The sequence below is a fragment of the Ictidomys tridecemlineatus genome, chromosome 2, assembly GCF_052094955.1.
Source record: "Ictidomys tridecemlineatus isolate mIctTri1 chromosome 2, mIctTri1.hap1, whole genome shotgun sequence".
Lineage (NCBI taxonomy): Eukaryota > Metazoa > Chordata > Mammalia > Rodentia > Sciuridae > Ictidomys > Ictidomys tridecemlineatus.
This window is the reverse complement of record NC_135478.1, coordinates 207,969,534-207,988,903: the sequence shown is the minus strand read 5'-3', so window position 1 is coordinate 207,988,903 and position 19,370 is coordinate 207,969,534. Positions and strand designations below refer to the sequence as shown.

Here is a 19,370-nt window from a genome sequence, read left to right as displayed (position 1 = left end):
AGAGCATGATAAATTTCATTATTTAGAGCTTGAGTTCTTAAATGTGGTTTTCCTCACTTTTTTCCTCTCAGGTATATACAGAGGTGGCTTTGACTTATTGGTGAGGTCCAGGCTGGCCTTAGCAGATGGAGTGACCATGCAGGTGACTGTCAGAAGCAAAGAGAGAACACCTGTAGATGTTATCTTGGCTTCTGTTGGATAAGTTCTTACTGGGCAAGATGAAGTTGATGTGTATGTATGTACATCACTGTCAGAGAGCTTTTAGGCTAGCGGCATGAATTTCCCAAAATCACACTTTAAACAAACTAAGTGCTTGGCTCTGAGCCAGCAGATTAAGCCAATGTCTGTCCTTGTGCATGGGTTTTGGTGTTCCTTGGTTTTGGATTTTTCCTTTCTCACTTGGTCAGCTCTGGTATGACAGTGCAGCTTTGGGTGAGCTTGAAAATCAAATATTATCCTATATTCCAGCTGCTTAACTTCATTGTATTCTTTTGTTTAATGTGTGAAAGCTCCTGGCAATGTTGGAAAATTTTATCCCAAAGGGGTGGTGGGGAGGGGAAGCCAGAATCCACTTTAGTCACAATTCATTTTTATTAATAGAAAATAAACACTTATTCCAGTTTCAAAGTTGTTATACTTGAAGTTCCTAATTTTTAAAAAACGAATTTAAAATTAATCACTTAATAATCCTACTTTGACTAAGACAGTGAAACTGTGGCTTAAAAAAAAACTATTCAGCACCATTTGCCTATAGGTCTTTGAGAATTTGTTCTTAAAGTGTCTGGGAACTATCCTGTCTGCTAAGTACAGGAACTGCTGAGCTGCATGAGAAAGCCTCTCTGGGAGAGCCAATGGAAAGCTAAGCCACCATCACCAGAGGAGTCAGTGTACTTCAGCAAGGTAACTCGAGTATATAAGGGTCCCCTCCCTACACTTCAGCCCAGGAGGGACATGCTTCTAAGCACTGAGGTATGAGTAGTTAGACTATTATTTGCTGTTAGAATTTATCTTTCCAGCTAATAACAGTAAATCTCTGGCACAGATGCAATTGGTTCTTAGTGTCTGTGATTTTAGGAAATTCTGTAAAAATTTGGATTTAGTTTACTCAGAAATTACACGTTTAATAAGGTTCACTACTTTGACAGAGTTAAGGTCTGCCATTTTAGTGTCCTTATAAACTATATACAGTGTGTAGGCATATCACACTCTTATACCATACTTTAAAATACTGCATTACTAAAACAAATATTTTAACAAAAAGTCTATAATTTGAAGCAGCTGATGAAACTAATCCAAAGTATGACAAGGGATATTCACTCTCTTAAACTATGTTGCCTAGAGAACTTTAAAAACCATGTACCCTTCAAGCCGTTCAAGGAGAGATAACAGGCCCCACTCCTCATTCTCTACTGTGGAATTCCAATTCGGGTTGGGCCAGAAATTAACACTTTTAGATACTTCAGGAAAGTTCCACAGAAGTGTTAAAAAGTCTTCTAAGCAAAAGAATGTCTAATGCCTGTCTCTCTGCGTCCATGAGAAGTCATGCTCATCAGAATTTCCTAATAACACAAAGACAAAGTCTATATACTTCATCAGACGTCAAAGGAATGAGGTGGGCTATTTTGTCAGAGTTTCTGCTGCCTTTTTTCTATACTCTGATCCATCAATGTGAGTAAAGTGGACTTTTGTAAGAAAACAGTGTTTGATTGCCAGGACCTCTTTTGGGCATTTCTTCCTAAGTGGAATACACAACAGATACGGGAGTGGGGGAGATAATACAGGGAAGCTACTCTTTCCAGCTCAGAAGGAGTTGATGAAGCCCATATATGCATTCAAGAAGCCCATGGGATCCTCTAGCTGTGGGTAGTGGCTAATGTGGTCATCCAGAATCGACACTGTGGACCGCGGCAGCGTTTTCCTAGTGGAAGAGAACAGCATGTAGGTGAACTTAAGGCTGGAGGGAAGGGAGGAGGTAAGCCAGTGGGAAGCCCCAGCAAATGCCCCTGCAGATATATACCACACTAGAAGGAACCAACAAAAAGCTTATTCGCCTTCTACTTTGGAATTATCTAAGGCAGATAAACTTGCCAATTCCACTTATGCAGACTAGTTTTTAATTGTTCATAATTCAACACACAACAACTTGAAAATATAACACTTTTGCAACAGTTGCAAAACAGGATGACTTTCAGCTCTTTAGAGAAGCATGAAGCATCAAACAAGTGGATCACTCAGCAACTCACTGCCCCAAGCAAAGATAACCAAGGACCTTCCTTAATTTCAGGAGGTGATGAGAGAGGGGATTTTGACTAAAATTACAAGCAAGCTATCTACTACTAGGCCATATATGTCCACTAGGCTATATGAAGGTATGGAACAGTCTTACATGACATAGTCAAAAAGATTTCATATTCCAACACCTTCCAAGTAAGTACCCAGAAAGCATAACAACTAATGAGAAGGCACTTTTCCTCTTAATCTCTCCTATCAGTCTGCTCAGTTTAGGTCAACAAACTGGCTTTACAGTCAGATTAAAACAAACATTTAAGATATATCCACTTTCATTCCTTGGTTCACATGATAGCTTTTTCTTATCTCTATACCTAGGAATATGAAATAGCCGTAATAGTGAAAACAGGCTATACACAATAAGAGAATATATAACTCAGTTTCTTGATCTTTCCATGATATGGTTTCTGGATGAACAGCCAGTGAGGTCAGAGACAATAGCTAGTGCCAACAGCCTCAACAGGTAATTCTGTTTACCCCTGTCAGGATGAAATACTGACAAAACACCTCTGAGCAAGACTCACCTGTACAGCTCCAAAAACTCTGGATAGGGATTTATAGGATCCAATGGCCCATAGATAAAATGAACTAAGAAACAGAAGAGGGATGAATTACCAACAGCTCTCATTTCTGTTTTCCTACTGCCATCCTAAAATTAACTCCCCTACCTCAAAAAAAAAAAAAAAATTTCTGCAAATTAAACAAATTTTTTTCTGATAGGAAACCAAGCTTCTTTTAATAGGTAAACTACAAAGAAAATGGGAACAAGTCAGTTGTTTCATTTGGCACACTTTCTCCTATATACAGCCATTTTATCTTTCCAGGTCTTCTGTTTCTGGACCAAAAAGAATAAGCTTTCAACATTCTCATTTTGTAAATCCAAGATATTGTCATAGTTTAAGTCTCTAAAGTTATTTGAAATCAACCAATAATTTCTTGAGTACTAACTACTGTATGTGAGGCCTATGTCAATATTTTCATTCTGTGAGAGTGAAGACACCAATGAGCTCAAACCACCTATATCCTCTTGATTAGTAATCTCAACAGCCTCCTGTCACAGTAGTTCACCAATGCCAACTACATGTTTCAGTGGTTTATACATTTGACTCTACATACATACTGGTGTTCTAGATGTTAGAAGTAGTATTGCTAATGAAATAAAAGGACACCAAGTTAAATTTGAATTTCAGGTAAAAAACAAAAATTTTGGTTTTCTTTGTTGATACTAATTCTCAAAATATAGTTACTGTTTAGCTAAAATTCAGATTTAACTGAGTTGCAGATATTTTAACTTAAGTTTTCCTATCAAAAGTAATGTAAGAATACTCACTGGGAATAGTTACAGAGGCAAGAGCTCCCACCCAGCGTCTTCTAAACTTCTTCCTCTGATTAATGTACTGTAAGAGACTATAGGACAGGTAAGTCAGCAGGAGCAGAACAAGAAACCTTGATTATTAGTGGAACTCCAAAGCCTGATCTGAGCCACAAGGAACACTTTTGCATCTGGAAGCAACTTAGATGTCCTGAGAATGGCCCACTTTATCCATTTGTATTAAGTACCCTCTGGCTACAGCAGTGATCATACCTCTCATATCAACAGAAGCACAAATGGGCCTATGCATTTATTAAGCAGGGAATGAGAGTTCAGGAAGGCTGAAGGTGGCTTTGGAGCATATGTGACTAAAACCTGGACTTAAGGTTCTGATTTTAACTCCACCACTAACCAGCTCAATGACTCAAAGTTATAACACACATCTTCTGATCTCAGTTTTCTCTTTTTTAAAATAGGAGGAATGAACTACATGATCTCTAAGTTGACATCGTCCTCTAAAATTAAGTGTAGAAGCTCATGAACATAAAATGTCATCTCTATACTTCATCTGATCACAGACAGAATGGGGAGAATTCCTTTTCCTAAAGTGCAAAATGTTGTAGCCACATTTCAGCTCTCAGATTCATGCACTGTTCTTCCTGGCAACTCCAGGATGATGATAATAATAATTATTATTATTATTTGTGAACCCAAATATCACCTCTAACTTTTTTGAAGAATTTTTAAGGAGATCATGTTTGTTCTTCAGTTTTTTATATTAAAAACTAATCTTGAAGGATTTCACAGGGACTTATGTTAGGAGAGGAATGACTCCTGCTAACACACAATCCCAGCAAAGCCATCAGTTAAAACACTGATGCTACTTGACCCCACTGATAAAAAAGACAGGGCCTCAAGTAGTTATGGATATTACCATCTCTAGGTCCCTCAGTGAGAACCAAGGCATGGCAGTTCTTGGTATAAGACAGAGAAGTCTTGCATCTCATTCCCTGTTGCTATTGAAAAGATATGCAAAAGAAAGAGCCTAGATACTTTTTTGAGAGGTACTAGGCTCCTTTCACAACTATGATTGGACATTTTGAAGCATTAAAAAAGACCTCTAAAGTGTATCAGTCAATTAGCATTAGAATTCATAGCTATTTATCCACCCTTCTTGCACCAAATGGTTAGCCACAGGGCTCACCATATCTATTTATTTCTTTTTGAAAAGCAGAGACCAAGACCGGTTTTCAGTTTGCCTCATAGATCCTAACCAGCCTTCTTGTGATAGGAACAAGTCATCAAATACAAGCAATCTTGCATCTTGCCCCACTTTCCAAAAGAGCCCAAAGGAAAAGTTTATTTCTTACCTGTCAATCACCAAGTTCCCGTCATTGTTTCGGATCCCTGCCCACATATCCCACAGCTCACTTTCGGAGGGTCGAGTGTATGGTCCAAAGACGGGAGTAAGACTGAAAAGAGGCCAGAATGCAGGAAGATAAGTGTGGAGAGAATTCAGAATGTTAAATATGGCTGGAACCTCAGAGGTCATGAAGTCTGACCCTTAACTGATTTATGAATTCCTTCTACTACTTTCCTGGCAAGTGGCCAACACCTTTGCCTGAATATCTCAAACCCCAGGATTTGGCCCTGAATTGTAATGGCAGCAACTTTTCACTACAGCGTTCCCAGGCCATACTCCATCTTTGATAAAGACTTACCCTCGAGAAAATACAAAGAAGTTCATCAACCTCGTGAGGATGGGTGACAGCACACCTCCATCTTTAAGTAGCTGTAGATAATAAGTGAAAGTAAAAATCAAGAATCCAGAGAAACCAACTCATCAGGACAAAAAGTTTTATACTAGGAACTAAAAAGCTCCCCCTGAAAAGTTCCATGGTTAGCTTCAGTTTAGTTTTGTCTACCCACATTATTCTCTCATAGAAGACAAATATATTTCTAATTATCATTACGATTACACTTCTATACTTCACTAAACCCCTAATATACTTTTTTCTTTTTCTTTTTAAAGAAGCAGTATCTCAGGCACTGTGGTGCACACCTGTAATCCCAGTTACCTGGGAGGCTGACGTAGGGGGATTAAAAACATAAGGCCAGTCTGAGCAATAGAGTGGGACCCGTCTCAAAAAAAGAAAAGAATCAGGGTCTATGTTGCCCAGGCTGGCCCTAAATTTCTGGGCTCAAGACATTCTCCTAGCTCAGCCTCCCAAGTAGCTTGGTACTATAGGTGTACTCCGTGGCACCTGGCCATAAATCCTTAGGGCTTTTAACTTTTGTGTATTCAAGCTTAGACTAGGATCCCAGTTTGTTCAGATATCATACTTCATACTTGTGACACAAATCTTTACATAGTTCATCTATTCATCTCATTCTCAGAAATAGTTTTCAGTTTTATGTAGGAGCCACTTCCACTGCTTTGTTTGCCTAAGAATTCATAAGGAGGAGAAAAATAATTGTAGCTCATTACAGCAGGTATAACCCTTAAAAGGTTTACTTTACTTAATATCAACATAAGCCTTAAAATTGAGGACCTCTTCAGGGAAGTAGCCAACCTTTTGGAGAAGGAGAGGCCGGTGAGTCTCAGGAAAGATACCTGTAGAAGAAGAGATTTCTCTTAGTCATTTACCATTTAAGTCATTTACCAACTCTTAAGTCAAAAGAAAGACTGTTATCAGAAAGTATCCACCCTATCCGTTGTCACCTTTTGGGCCGTTAGCCAAAATGGATACACAAATAAAACTTAGTACAGCCACGCACTACATAACAAATTTCAACCAACAGCGGACTGCATATATGTGTATCCCCCTCATTAAGCAAGGCATGACTATTATTTTCTATGATTACTTCTCCAGAGTGTTTTGTGTTTACCTAATTAAATTATATCCTACTGGAATTTTTTCCCCCATTTTAAGGATGGGAAAAATAATTACAACAACTATCCATAATGCTGATGACTAGGCTGACTCCACTTAGCATTTCCTCCCACCACACAGAACACAGTGTTGTTAATGATTTGGGCTGTAGAAACACAAGATTCTTTCAGTAAGTGAAGGTCCTAAAAGAAAATGGGGGGGACAACTAGTTTTTTCTTTTCCATTTCTCTCCAGAATCAATGGAAGAAAGACATAAATATTGCTGAAAAAGGAACAGACTTAACTCTTCTCCCAAGCTGCCCTTAAGGCAGTCAAGGGATATTTGGATATTCATGGATTTAAAGCCGTGCTCAATGGCACACAAAGAAAAAGAAATATTTCCAAAAGTTCTAATCTGGGGCCCACTGACTTCCTCCTGAAACTTGGTATTGCCATCAAATAAGAATTTTAAGACTTTAATACTTATACCATATATCTATGGTATCTATGACTTATTTTTTTCATAACCTACTATAGTCATTACAAATACATCAAAGCAGCACTTACCCTCCTCATTTCTTCTAATCAGAGTGCTACCAGACCCACCATTAGATCTCACTGTCTAATGCACTACAAAAGCAGTACATATTACTGTGATACAGGTTCTTATTGACTGTATGTCAACATAATCACTTTCCTTTGTAAGCCTATTTATTTTTCTATATTTAAAATCATCCTTTTGAAAGGGGGTTCATAAATGTCATCAACCACCAAAGCAATTCACGGCACAAAAAAGGTAAAAGATCTTCAAGATTGTGTCTGTTTGCAGTATCATCAGATTATACTTAGATGTCCCTATATCATCTAAAGATGGCCCTCCTAGGCTATGCCCCACTTTTCCACCCTCTGCCAAGACAGTTACCTCCATTTGACAGACAGAGACTCTTTATAGTAAGCCGGCCAGATCGATTTTGCTTGTACCTAGAGCAGGGGATGAGGAAACACACACACTTAGCTGAGCAGACTGACACCAACGCAGCAGATCACAACCCCACCCCCCCACCCCCACCCACCCCGGCCCCGGAAAAGAATAGCAGGGGGCCAGGAACAATTTACTTTCCCAGCATCTTAAGCTAGTGTGCAGCCTGTGAAGAAGCAGAAATCTGGCTTCACTGACCTATACAGCAGCTCCTGAGCAACAATGTCTCCATAGTCGTGAGACAACAGGTTGATCCTACGGTTCTGGAGTCCTAGATGGCGCAAAAGCGCCTCCACGATGCTGGCCTGCTCAAATATGGAATAGTGGTGTGGTCTCTAAGAAAAGGAAAGGCCAGATACACAGGATAAAGTCACGTACAGGTCTCTCTGCCAGCCTGACCCCTCCATCCACATCCTCCCCAGTCCCAATACTGGTTCCATATAGGTGCTTCTCACCGGTTTGTCACTGAAGCCAAAGCCTAAGAAGTCAAGGGCAATCACTCGATGAAACCTCAGGGTCAGACCTTCCCAAATCTATAGAAAGAAAGAATGATTTGGATTTTCTGCTCCTGCGCTGCGCCTCCCCTCCCGTGACCCACAGCAGCACAGAAGCTTCATCCCTATCCCAGCTTTACAGATGGACTTTGATAAAGTGAAACCTCATGAAACTACCACTAGCCACCCCCGAGTTGATCCTCCTGGAAAGTGCTTGATTCCTAGTGATTAATCTATTGAAGGTGAAGCTCCAGCATTGTTAACTTCGCAATGAGCCTTTCCAGACTGCCAAAGTGTTTTTTACTCCCTTACAGTAAATGAGAAACAGTTAGATGTTTAATGCTATTTCATAAAGTGATTTAAATTTTCAAGAGCCTTGTAGTGCTAACAAGAAAATCCTTGATTTTTGTATTTTTTAAGACATAGTAGGACCTAGAAATCTGACTTCATTACCTTGTACCAGTCATAGCTGGAAGTTGGGAAGCCATGTAAAAGCACAACTATCTCAGGACTGCCAACTACACCCACAGAGTCTGGAAAAAAAGGCAGATCGATTAGGCCAACTCCCTATAAAAATAACTTTGAATATGTTAAAATCTTAACTAATATGGTATAAAGGACAAAAACCTATAACCAAGTTAAACTGATATATTGCTTTTTAAAATGAAAGCTAATCGCTTCAAGTAATAACATGCACTTTTTCTTTTAATCTGTATATTGAAAAATTATAAATAGGATACTTCCTGTGAATGAAGGTAGCTTGCTTTACTTAAATTTCCTTTGAAAGGCGTATCTATATCTCCCTTTATTTTATATTAAGTTAAAATACAAGCTTATTCACAGTAAAAAGTAAACTTTCCCAGTTAAAAATGTATCATCAACACATAAACTAAAAATTTTTTGTAATTTATCAGTAACTTATTACAAAAATTCTATAATACTGAGCGATTCTTCCTGTGAGCCTTTAGAAGAAAACCAATCTGGTATCAAAAGCATAATGTTCAAACTATTATACAATTATATCGACTACAAAAAAGCATTAATCAATACAGATAGGAACATTTTTTAATGCATATGATACTATGGAATAATTATACTTCTTTCAGATTAGCCAGATAGACAATAAAATGCCTTACTAATAATACTGGATTAAAATGAATACATTTATATATACTGCCTGTGGCATGAAAATTCAGTAATAAGATTTTTTTTAAATAATTTACAGCAATTAAAAATGTTATATACTTTAGCCAAGGAGCTTTATTCTTAATCTGTACAAATGATCTGTGCAACAACAAATATTGAAGATCTAGAAATAAACCAAACCAATATAATATATACTTACTTAATTGAATATAGCAAATGAGAGGAGGTCAGGAGCAATAATGAAAAACGGTTTATGACAAACATTTTTCGTTATTGCTCTTGACCCCCGCCCAAAAGAAATCTTTTCCAGTCTGTTTCCCAGTTTCTTCACCTATAAAATGAGATTAATGGCACCTATCTCCAAATACTGTTGTAAAGATTCAATGAAACAATGAAGGTTGAAAATGTAACTCGATGCCTGGCATATGGTTATTACTTAGTAAGTACAGTCATAGTAATTATCATTAGCAAATTAATTTATACAACAGTATAAGACTTAAATCACATTTAAAAATCTTTATAGAAAACAATTCAATAAAATTAAATCAGGAATTGGGGGGAGAAAAACAATGGTAGTTACATCTCTGAATACTGTACATATAACCTGACACTAGGGGTGCTCAGAAGAGAAAACTAATATCTGAATACAAATCAAGCCACACCAAAAAAAAAAAAAAAAAAAAAAAAAAAAACTTACTAAAAAGTCATATACAGAGATTGGACTCTTAATTCCAACCCCCACCCCCACAGCTTTCTGAGTCTCCAGGCTCTCCAGTGAATGAGGGGAATTAATCCACGCCCCTCATTCCTTCAGGGACACTAAACAGAGAAAGGGTTACTCCCCTCCATCACTAAGGGGCAATAGAGACCAAGGGACACAAAATAAGTACCTTGGCTGGGACCTACGAGGATCACTCCCATAGGGTATTCCAGTAATCCAGTCCTTACCCTGGTAGAAGATGCGCAGTCCCTTGTAGGTGAAAAACTTGCCAGAAGTCTTCCATGAGTGCAGCGCAGGAGAGAGCTGAGGGGGTGGGATGTGCAGGTACGCGGCCAGCAGGGGCACGGCCAGTAGCCCCACCTGGACCCACCACTCCCTCATCCTGTGGGAAAAGCAGTTGGGGTAATATGGTACACTTCCACAACCTGAGCTGGGAGCATGGAGTGGGAAACTTTTGTACCATACAGTGACTATATTGCCCACCAGCCCCCCCACCACCACCAAGGGCAAAAAGTTTATCAAGTAGAATTAGATCACACCTCTGTGGCTGTGGCAATCACCATAATTTGCTCACCACTCTACTTTTAAGGGGAAAATATATTATTTGAGTATGTAACCTTCTACCTACCTTCAGCCACTTTAACCCCTCAGCTCCCCCATACACACACACACACACACACACACACACACACACACCCTTTGTGCTCTTCCTGATATCTGCTAAAGAGGTTTCCCAAGGAAAAACATAACTTCCTGCATATTGTAAAAACTCTAACACCTATTCAACAACCCCTAATGTTTAAAATACATATACATGCTACTAATGTCTTAAAATGTGTGTGTGTGAGAAAGAGAGACTGACTTATCACATGTCCTTAAATAGAGAGCTGCTTCTGATTTTAAATACTTGTCAACCCTCTAATCCAAGTGAAGCTCCCTTTAGCACTACTGTCCAGATTTGGGCTGAGAAACCATTTAGGGTAAAGAGTCTGTAAAAGCAACAAGACAGCTGCTCCACTGTATATTCCAACATAAGCAGCTTTGTTATGAGCCTGCATATCTAATCTCTTAAAAATAAGTCTGGGCAACAGATTATATTCCTCCTTTTCTTAGCAGACTCTAAGTACTCATTTAGTTAATTTCATGACACCCTCCACCACCACCCCAACCCCCCCAACACCCCAAATATGACAGACCCAGCATGTGAGAATTGTTTTTTTCTCTTTGGAAAGAAAGCACTGGTTCTACACCCAGTCTTGCCATGCCCAAAACTTCAAAGATCCAGATAATTCATGCACACTGAATTAGAAACCTTTTCCTGTGTCCAGTCTTCGACTCCCCATGGTCACCAGGGAAAGAATTCCCAGTTGTTTTATCAAACAGCCAGAATGGAAACAATATCCTCCAAAACTTAAATAAGAGATGTCAATAAAATTGCAATTAAAATAGCCACAAATAAAGGAGATCAATTGCTCACACCTTGGTGAAACCAGCTTTGCGTCTATGCGCTCACCCTGCCATTGTGTTACCCGTAATCTGGCCACAACCCCTACTCAACGTGAGCAAATCCATTCACAAAAATGCCTTTTTTTTTTAACTAAAAAAATATACCCATGATTCCACTATGCTAAAATAACCATGTCCCTTAAGCTCAGTTTCCTGCATATGGTTTTTAGCCATCACTAGGGTAGTCTTCCCCGCCCCTGAAGTACCTGCCTATAAAACAGAAACCAAGATTTAGTTCTACCTTTCATGGTAATAATAGAAACGATTGGAAAAGTGCTGGAACAAGAGGGTTATATCATAATCTGCGCCGCGCAATAGCGGCAGGCTACATCCCAGTACCGCCTCCTAAATAACAAAAAAACAATTGGTTTTCGTTATCATTTTCTCAGTGCTATCTGCACTATACCTCAATTAATTTATTTTTCAAATCATCTCTCCTGGCATCCATTCACAGTCCCAGCAGCAGAATCTGCAGTGACTCAGCAAAGCACCAGGGAGGGGCTCCTTTGGCAGCAAACCATGGGGGGGGGGCGCAAAAACCCCACGCCTGAAACCCACGTTGCGCTCCTGCACAACCCACCGCTGGCCCTCTTTTACTCTGAGAAAGCAAATCAGCCCCTTAGAGAGTTATTCTCTGTCTTAATTGCCTCGGTAAAATTGCTCCACCGACATTTTAGAATTTTTAATAGTGAAGCAAGTACGTAGATAAAATGGATTAACATTTTAATCCATTTTTTTGTCAAATTCCCATTATTTGATGGAGTCATGAATCAGAGTATAAATTTAACAAACTCCAGTAAAAACTATGGAAATTAATCTCTCTGAACCTTGATTTCTTCATCTTGTACATGGGAAAAATGCATTTGTCTAATATTACCTGATGGCATCGCTGTGAGAGGACGAACTGCTCTGTAAACCCACTAAATCAAACATTGCCGGTTACAGCACGACAGTTTGGTCGCATCCCAATTACCCCTCGCACGTCTCGTTACTGACCTCTGAACAATACTTAACATCTTGGAGATACGGCGCGGCAAGTTCTAGTCACACCTTTGCGGTAACACGCCACCGAGACGCCAGGATCTGGAAATCTTAAATTGCGCTACTGCAATAGCGGGGTCTAAATCACACCACAAATACCAGGGGTCTGGAAATCAAATCCAGCAGGGCAATACTGGGGTCTAGAAACCCCAAGTCACAAACCAGTGAGGGTCGGGTCTAAAAATCCTAAGTCAAAACGGGGCATTACCAGGATCGCGAAATCATAAGTCACGCCACAGCAATGACTAGATCTGGAAATCCTAAATCACACCACGTCAATGGTGGGGTCTTAAAAATCGTAAACCACACGAGTGATTCCAGGATGTAAAGATCGTAAGTCACACTACAAAGATGACCGGATCTAAAAATCCTAATTCGCAGCAAGGCGATACCGGGGGTCTGGAGATCATACATCATATTGGGGTGAGCTCATGGTCTAAAAATCTCAAACCTTAACTGAGCGACCCCGGGGTTTAAAAATAAGCCAGAGACCCCAAATTTGAAACATTCTACGGCTGACAGAAGTGACCCCACTAACACAAGGAGACAGAACGGTGGCCGGCTGGGTGGGGTTTTCTTTACAAGGCAGCTGGGCACTGCCAGGCAGAGTCCCCAGCATCGGCCAGCACCCGAGACTAGGATCAGCCGGCCACACCCCCACGCGCCCTCCACCGCAGCCCGCACGCACCCACCTGCGGAGGCGATCTCGGCGCACCATGGCCGCGTTATCCCATGCCGCCCGCCGCAGGGTTGCAGAGCACTGGGCGCGCTGAGGCGCCTGCAGCTGTGCAAGGTCGGTGGCGGCAGGAACGCTGCCCACCGCCGGCACAGGGCAGCCGGCAGCGGCGGCAATGAGCGGCCACTTGGGCGATGCGGCACTGCTCCGACTGGCGAGGCGCGGCTGCCGCAGAGGAGGTGCCCGGGCTGCCGCCGCCTGCCAGGAGGCGCTGAGAAGTGCTGGTGGCCGCAGCAGTGCCGAGCGAGCGGGCACCGACTTTTAGAGCCCACCCGCGCCCCGCCCCTGGACCGCCCACCACACCGCAGCGCCCCTCCCGAGCGCGCCAGCCGCAGAGCCCCTCCCTTCAGCCCTGCCACCGCCGCAGTGGTGGGGTGCCCCCCTCACGCGCCTTCAGAAGTGTGGATCGCCCCCAGCACCCCACCGCTTCCTCGCAGACCCCCAAACCCTGAGTTCGTGATTCTGCTGCAGAACCCTTCCTTGGAAGTTAAGGCCTGAGGCAAAGATGGCAGACCCCTGAGACCCCAAAACTCCCCTAACAGTAACCACAGGCCCCAGCCCTAGAGAGTGGCCGATTGACCTAAAGGAGAACAGGGCTGTGGTCCTTGCCGCGGCGCCTATTTGCATTCAATGCCCAAAGTGTGGATGTCAAATCCTATGAGTGCCCATGTCCGAAAGAGCGGACCGCGAGCACCCAACATCTCCCAAGTCTCTAAGTATGGGTGATGACCAAGGGAACCATAAGCTCTGTGGGACTCTCCAGGTTAGGGGGAACATATAGGATGGCTACTACGGAGCAAAGCAGGCCAAAGTTGCACAAAGTGTGGTTTCCTTCGGGCAACCGCAGCAGTGCGGAACACGTTTCCTCTACAGCAGTGCGACGTGGTTGGCAAGCCGGAGGCCACCGCAGCGCGGATTCCGCGCGCGGCACTGGACCTGCCACACAATCAGGGCAGCAAGACCCCCTTTATGTGCAGCAAATCACAATGCAGAGACACCAAAGGTGCAGGAAAGAGGAAAGGGATTTTCTTTAACCCATAGCCCTTTAAAAGGCATCTATTACACCTTTGAAAAGAGAAGTGTCGAACATCAGAGTATCTACATACATTTTCTGGCTATAAATTGAAATTTTGATGGCCGCGATCAGGCTGAGCGTTAACAAGCGAGGCAGCAGCCCAGAGCCGGCCGGTCCAGCGGGGGCGCTGCAGACCTCTGTTCCGCACTGGGCAGAAGCCTTTCCAATACTTCGCGGAGTCTTAGGCCAGCAGTGCAGACAGCACCACTCGGCAAAAGGCTGGCCACAGGGCTAGCCGAAGCTGCCGGTATCTAATCGCACCAGGAGCCTAGGGCCACCCACCAGACTCTGTAGACGCCAGCCTTAGGAACATGTCATCAGAACGTGTGGCGCATAGAGGGTATACCTACCAGGGTCTGATTAAGAGGGGCATGAAACAAATGCTTGTTTAGCACGTAGAGTGCACTAAGAGCCGGGTACAAAATAAATGAGAAAGGGCGCCTGCCCCAGAGAAAGACACTGGCCATCTGGAGGTGGGGGGAGAGATAAGAATTGATGCTTTTAAAAATTTCCTTTTGATTTCCTAGCAACATTTTGTTACAGATCGGCGCCCTCAAAGACCAAACCCAAGTGTTATTCACCTTTTGTATCCCCAGAGCCCGCTGCGGTGCCAGTCACAAAGCAGGCCCCTAACAAATATTGCATGAATAAGTACAAAAATTTGAGGGCGCAAAGGGGAGGAAGTAATTAAGAGGAGGGGGGAAGGGTTGTCTTGAATGATGAATAGACTTTTACCGGGAGAGACAAAGAACATTCCAGCCAGAGGGGACTGCATTCGCAAAGCATGGGAGGCTCAGGATGCACAATCATTGGGGAAAAAGGCACGACCTTTGGGCCCCGGGCCCCAACCGACAAAAAATTAGGCTAGAAAGAGTAGTCCATCGGAAAGAGGCTGGAATTTGTCCTAAAGAAAAAGAGAAGCCACAGATGGATTTAAACCCTAAAAGGCCTTAATTGGTTACTTAACAAAATTTAAATGAGTCTCTTTACAAGTTGAGGATTACCTATACTAACTAGCCACTGCCACTTTTTAAAGACTGAATTACTTAGCAAGATTTAAACTGGTCCTTTCAACAAAGTAAGGACATTCCTATTTTAACTATTGGAAACAATAGCAAGAGCCTCTGCATTATATATTTCTCATATTTATCCTCAATGGAACCTTTGAGACCTACAAACAATTCCATACTTTCATTCTCACAGGCCAGAAGCACCAGCATCCAAGATGAAGGCAATTTTCTAATTAATGGACTAAATGCCCCACAAAGGATCCTATTCTGAAGGCCACAGAACATATCTACCCACATGGAACAAGTGTGTAGATTGGGGGAGAAACAGTGTAAGCCCCTAGGGGAAAAAGGAGGGCCAGGGAAAGCTCCCAAAAACTAACAGAAATCCCAAATCTGATGGTGAGGAGAAATCCTCCCCGCACAGAGTGACTAGGAAAAACTTCTTTGGAGAAGGGGAATGGAGATCGATAGCCATGGAGCCCAGAACTTGGTTAAATAGAAAAAGCATTCCAGTTGGGAAAAATCTCTGCACAATAACAATGAGTGGGAAAAATGCAGAGCATGCTATGACAGATCAGCTTGGTTAAAGCCGGGAATTTGCCTTCGGAAGTAGAGGGAGAAAATGCTGACCATGATGCCCCAGGAGTCAAAGAGTTAAGGAATCTTCTAATGGTGCCCGACTTAATTCCAGAAGGAAGCTTCTCTGCAGAGGGAGAATCTGGCCCGAGGTATATAACCCTTGGAAAGAAAACAGACCGTACATAAATACTAAGTCAGCCTCTGGCTTGCTCTCAGGGCACCCCTTCAGTTCTTCCAAAGGGATCCTATCTTGACCAACATCACACGCAGCAGTATTTCCTCAGACAACAGCTTATCAGACATTCCTATCACATTCCAACTCTATCACAGTAAGACCTCAGATTTGTGCAAAAATTAGTGTAGAAAGCTCTGCCTTTTCCATCTCATTGATGCACAATAGCGTTAGGAAATCGGCAGGGCTGGTTCCACAGGCTCAATAATCATACTTTTCTAACCTCAATTTTAGACCCGAATTCAAGGATATTTACAAAAACAGCATAGAACTGGGGCTGCCACTTTTAAGAGCAGTAATTATAGATCTGAATAAACTAAAAAGGTGCAAAATGGAAGAAACCTGAACAGCAGCATTTTGTAAAACTTAGGATTTCAGTTAACAAAAAAAGTTTAGTAAATCAATGTGATACCGCTCCAAAAAAACTACTGATTGTAGACTATAGAGAAGTATTCAAAATAAGCTAATCCTACACTGTTCTGCTAGCTAGACCTCACAGAGTATTTTATTCTGTTCTACAGAGCAGATATTAAGACAAACAGACAAACAGCAGTGTGTTCAGAGATCAACTAAAATATACTGCAAATCATGTCATAAAAGGTGTAACAGCTCTCATACTTTAAGCTCCTACTATGAGCATGGATCATCACCCAATTTATCCCTAATCCTCTCGGGAACCCAGCTAAATGAGTATTTTCATTCACACATCTCAGAGAAAGATATAGCAGCTCAGAGCGCTAAGTGTTAGTATGTGAAGGGACTGGGAACGGAATCAGATGTGTCTGGCTCCAGAACTGACGTTCTTTCCACTGCCCCACATTGCCTCCCTGTTTGAAATAACTGGGCATGTTTAGTTTGAAGAAAAGAAGCCTTGTGGAGTGAGTGGAAGAAGGAAATGTGTTAGCAGTCCTCAAATATTTGTGGAAGCAGCATTAGACATTTTACTCTGTATGGCTCCAGTGAGTGCAAACTGTGGAGAAACAGATGTCGATTCAACATACAGAATTTTCCAACAGTCAGGAAGGAGTGTCTAGAGGGATGAGGTGGCTTGGCCATTTTGGGACATGACAAATTCCCTGTCACTAGAGGCTGGGTAACCCTATGGAATGTATGCAAGCTCTGGGTATGTGGCTGAATGACCTTTAAGTTCTTTTCCTTCCTGATAGAAACTAAAGTTCAGAGAAGTGTTGGAACTTGGCCAAGGTGGTCCTTCTAGCCAGGAGACAAGTCTCCCTCAGCCCAGCACTTTTGTACAACCGACTGCTTTCATGCTGAGGGGAAGACAAATTGAATAAATTGCCAATAAAATCACATCATCCTCTCTCTCAAATTTAACCAACATATTCCTAAAGTGACTATTGTCTTTCTCCCTCTTTGGAACCATATGTGGATAACAATCTCTGCAGGAAATCTCCAAAGATAATGGTAGAGGGAAACAATACAGCTGAATAACCCCTGTAACCAGGATCAGATGAACAACAACAACAAAAAAAAAAAAAAAAAAAAAAAGGACGGATACTGTAGTTGTCTCCATATATTACAGAATTACTGGGCACCCCTAAATTATCTTTATACACCCTTTACATTACTTCACACACCCCACAATCCCAGTCCTGGGACTACTACCCCATAATTCCACTTCTGAAGACCATTTTAGCCACTCTAACGGATAAATAGGTTGAAGGATCCTAATAGATAATAGTATCTTACACGTGTACAGCTCTTTGCCCTTTCACATATCTCATCTGCCGCTCACCACAGCCCTCTAAGAAAACCTTCTTTCTGATAGGCAACTTCTTCCTAGGCTACAGCACAGGGCTCCTTCTCGTTTTCCCCCCATTACTTTCCATATTAGATTATTCCTCCTAGCCTGGATGAGTCAACCCACTAGCAGGTGTTTCGGTTTTCCTCAACTGCTCTCGTCATCTCACACCTTCCTCAGCTGTACTGCCCCACCGCCGCCTGGCAGGGCCCCCGCCCACGCCACCAGTGCAGCTCTCCTGCCCTGGGCGCCCCAGCCGGTCCGATGCCGCCGCTGCAGCCGCAGCGCTCGCCCCGGGAAGCCCCCGCGCGCCAGGCTGCCGCGCTCCCCCGCTCCTTCCACCTCCCTCCCTGGCCCCCGCCTCGCCCTCCACCCCTTGGTCACATCAGTGTGCCTGCGACCTCTCCAGACACAAAGGCCGATCCCAAGAGGGAAAGCGCAGCCCCCCAGGGCGCCCGGGAGGGCTGGTCAGACTGCCCAACGGAAAGGGGAAACGCTGGAGGGGAGCCAGGCCTCGGGCGATGGCTGGGGCCCTTTTGTGTTCTGGTCCAGGCCGAGATCTGGGAGACGACGACCGAGGCCCTCGCCCATGTGGCAAGCCTCGTGCGCGCACCCACACACCCCCGGGCACCCTGCGCTCGCCAGATCCTCGCACCCTTAGGCCACTGTCACTCAGCTGGGTCCCAGGACAGGCGTAGTCCATTTGCACCATCCATTTACCCCAAGTGGGGCCAGTCCCACTCTTGGGTGGGCTGCGAGGGGGAGGGTGGAGGTTCCATTCCTTTCCCGCCCGTCTCTTACCTGACTCAGGTAAGACCTGGGCTACAGGACTCCATGTTTGGGGGACCGGGCGCGCATGCGCTCCTTGGGGCCAGAGGTTCTCGGCCTTAACCCAGTCCCCAGGGAAGACTCAGCCAAGCCACCGAATATCAGGCTCCGGGCTAGAGCGTCGCCTCCTCGGCACTCAAGCCCATCGTCCCCGAGCCCAGCATGTGCTGCCGCCTTCTCCCTGCCAGGCGTCAGCGCCACCTATTGCAAAGGGTATGAAATGGCAGGCCATGCCTTGGACAGGGGTCTAATGCGTGGATAAAGGAGAATAGAATTATATAAGGCCTGATCTGAGTACTTTCCGCGTTAGATTATTAAAGCGAAGGCCCAAGAAGCGATATTTTGATAGTTACTAACTAGGGAGAGATCCTGGTGAACCTCCCCTACCTCACCCATTACACTAATTTCATAGTTACCTCAAGACTATCATTTATTTTTTAATCCCCAGCCCTACCCTCTTCCCCCACACTATAGATCGGAATTATTTGCCTGCCTTCTCTTTATCTTCACATGACAACACACAAACTTTCATAACTCGACAATGGCTAGGTAAAATTCACCACCTTTTCTCCACCTGCTCTTTGCCACACCACAAACTGACCCCTGTCTCCAGAATCTTTGCTTCCTTCAGTATTCTCTGTCTTGACTAATGGCACTACCATCCACTCAAGTTTCCCACACAAGATCGCCAGAACTCAGGGCATGATGGAATGAGACCCAGAGTTCAGGCTGTCAGTGATTTCAATCTTCCTGGTCCTTTTCATCTGACCTCCCAAGTCTCTCTTGA

The 19,370-nt window shown here is 43.2% G+C and overlaps 2 protein-coding genes across 4 annotated transcripts in view; one reads left to right on the top strand and one right to left on the bottom strand.

Annotated features, from left to right (window-relative positions):
* Copg2 (coat protein complex I subunit gamma 2) overlaps positions 1-627 on the top strand; it is a 134,617-nt gene extending 133,990 nt beyond the window's left edge. For both annotated transcript variants that reach the window (XM_005331098.4, XM_078040541.1), the window contains one exon: positions 72-627. In XM_005331098.4, coding sequence (XP_005331155.1) covers positions 72-202 — 131 coding nt within the window. In that variant the 3' untranslated portion in view covers positions 203-627. The remainder of the gene's footprint in view (positions 1-71) is intronic.
* Mest (mesoderm specific transcript) lies at positions 573-18,710 on the bottom strand. 2 transcript variants are annotated; one of them, XM_005331095.4, is made up of 12 exons: positions 18,557-18,710; positions 10,042-10,196; positions 8,401-8,480; positions 7,909-7,986; positions 7,652-7,788; positions 7,397-7,455; positions 6,175-6,215; positions 5,323-5,393; positions 4,972-5,073; positions 3,620-3,696; positions 2,814-2,877; positions 573-1,918 (listed from the first exon to the last, which is right to left on the bottom strand). In XM_005331095.4, exons 2-12 carry the CDS (start codon positions 10,193-10,195, stop codon positions 1,801-1,803), a joined length of 981 nt encoding a protein of 326 aa, XP_005331152.1. In that variant the 5' UTR covers position 10,196; positions 18,557-18,710; the 3' UTR covers positions 573-1,800. The 2 variants fall into 2 exon arrangements, with proteins under 2 accessions (XP_005331152.1, XP_005331151.1); XM_005331094.4 differs by lacking the exon at positions 18,557-18,710 and adding an exon at positions 13,054-13,341.
* Positions 18,711-19,370: the final 660 nt, after the last annotated feature.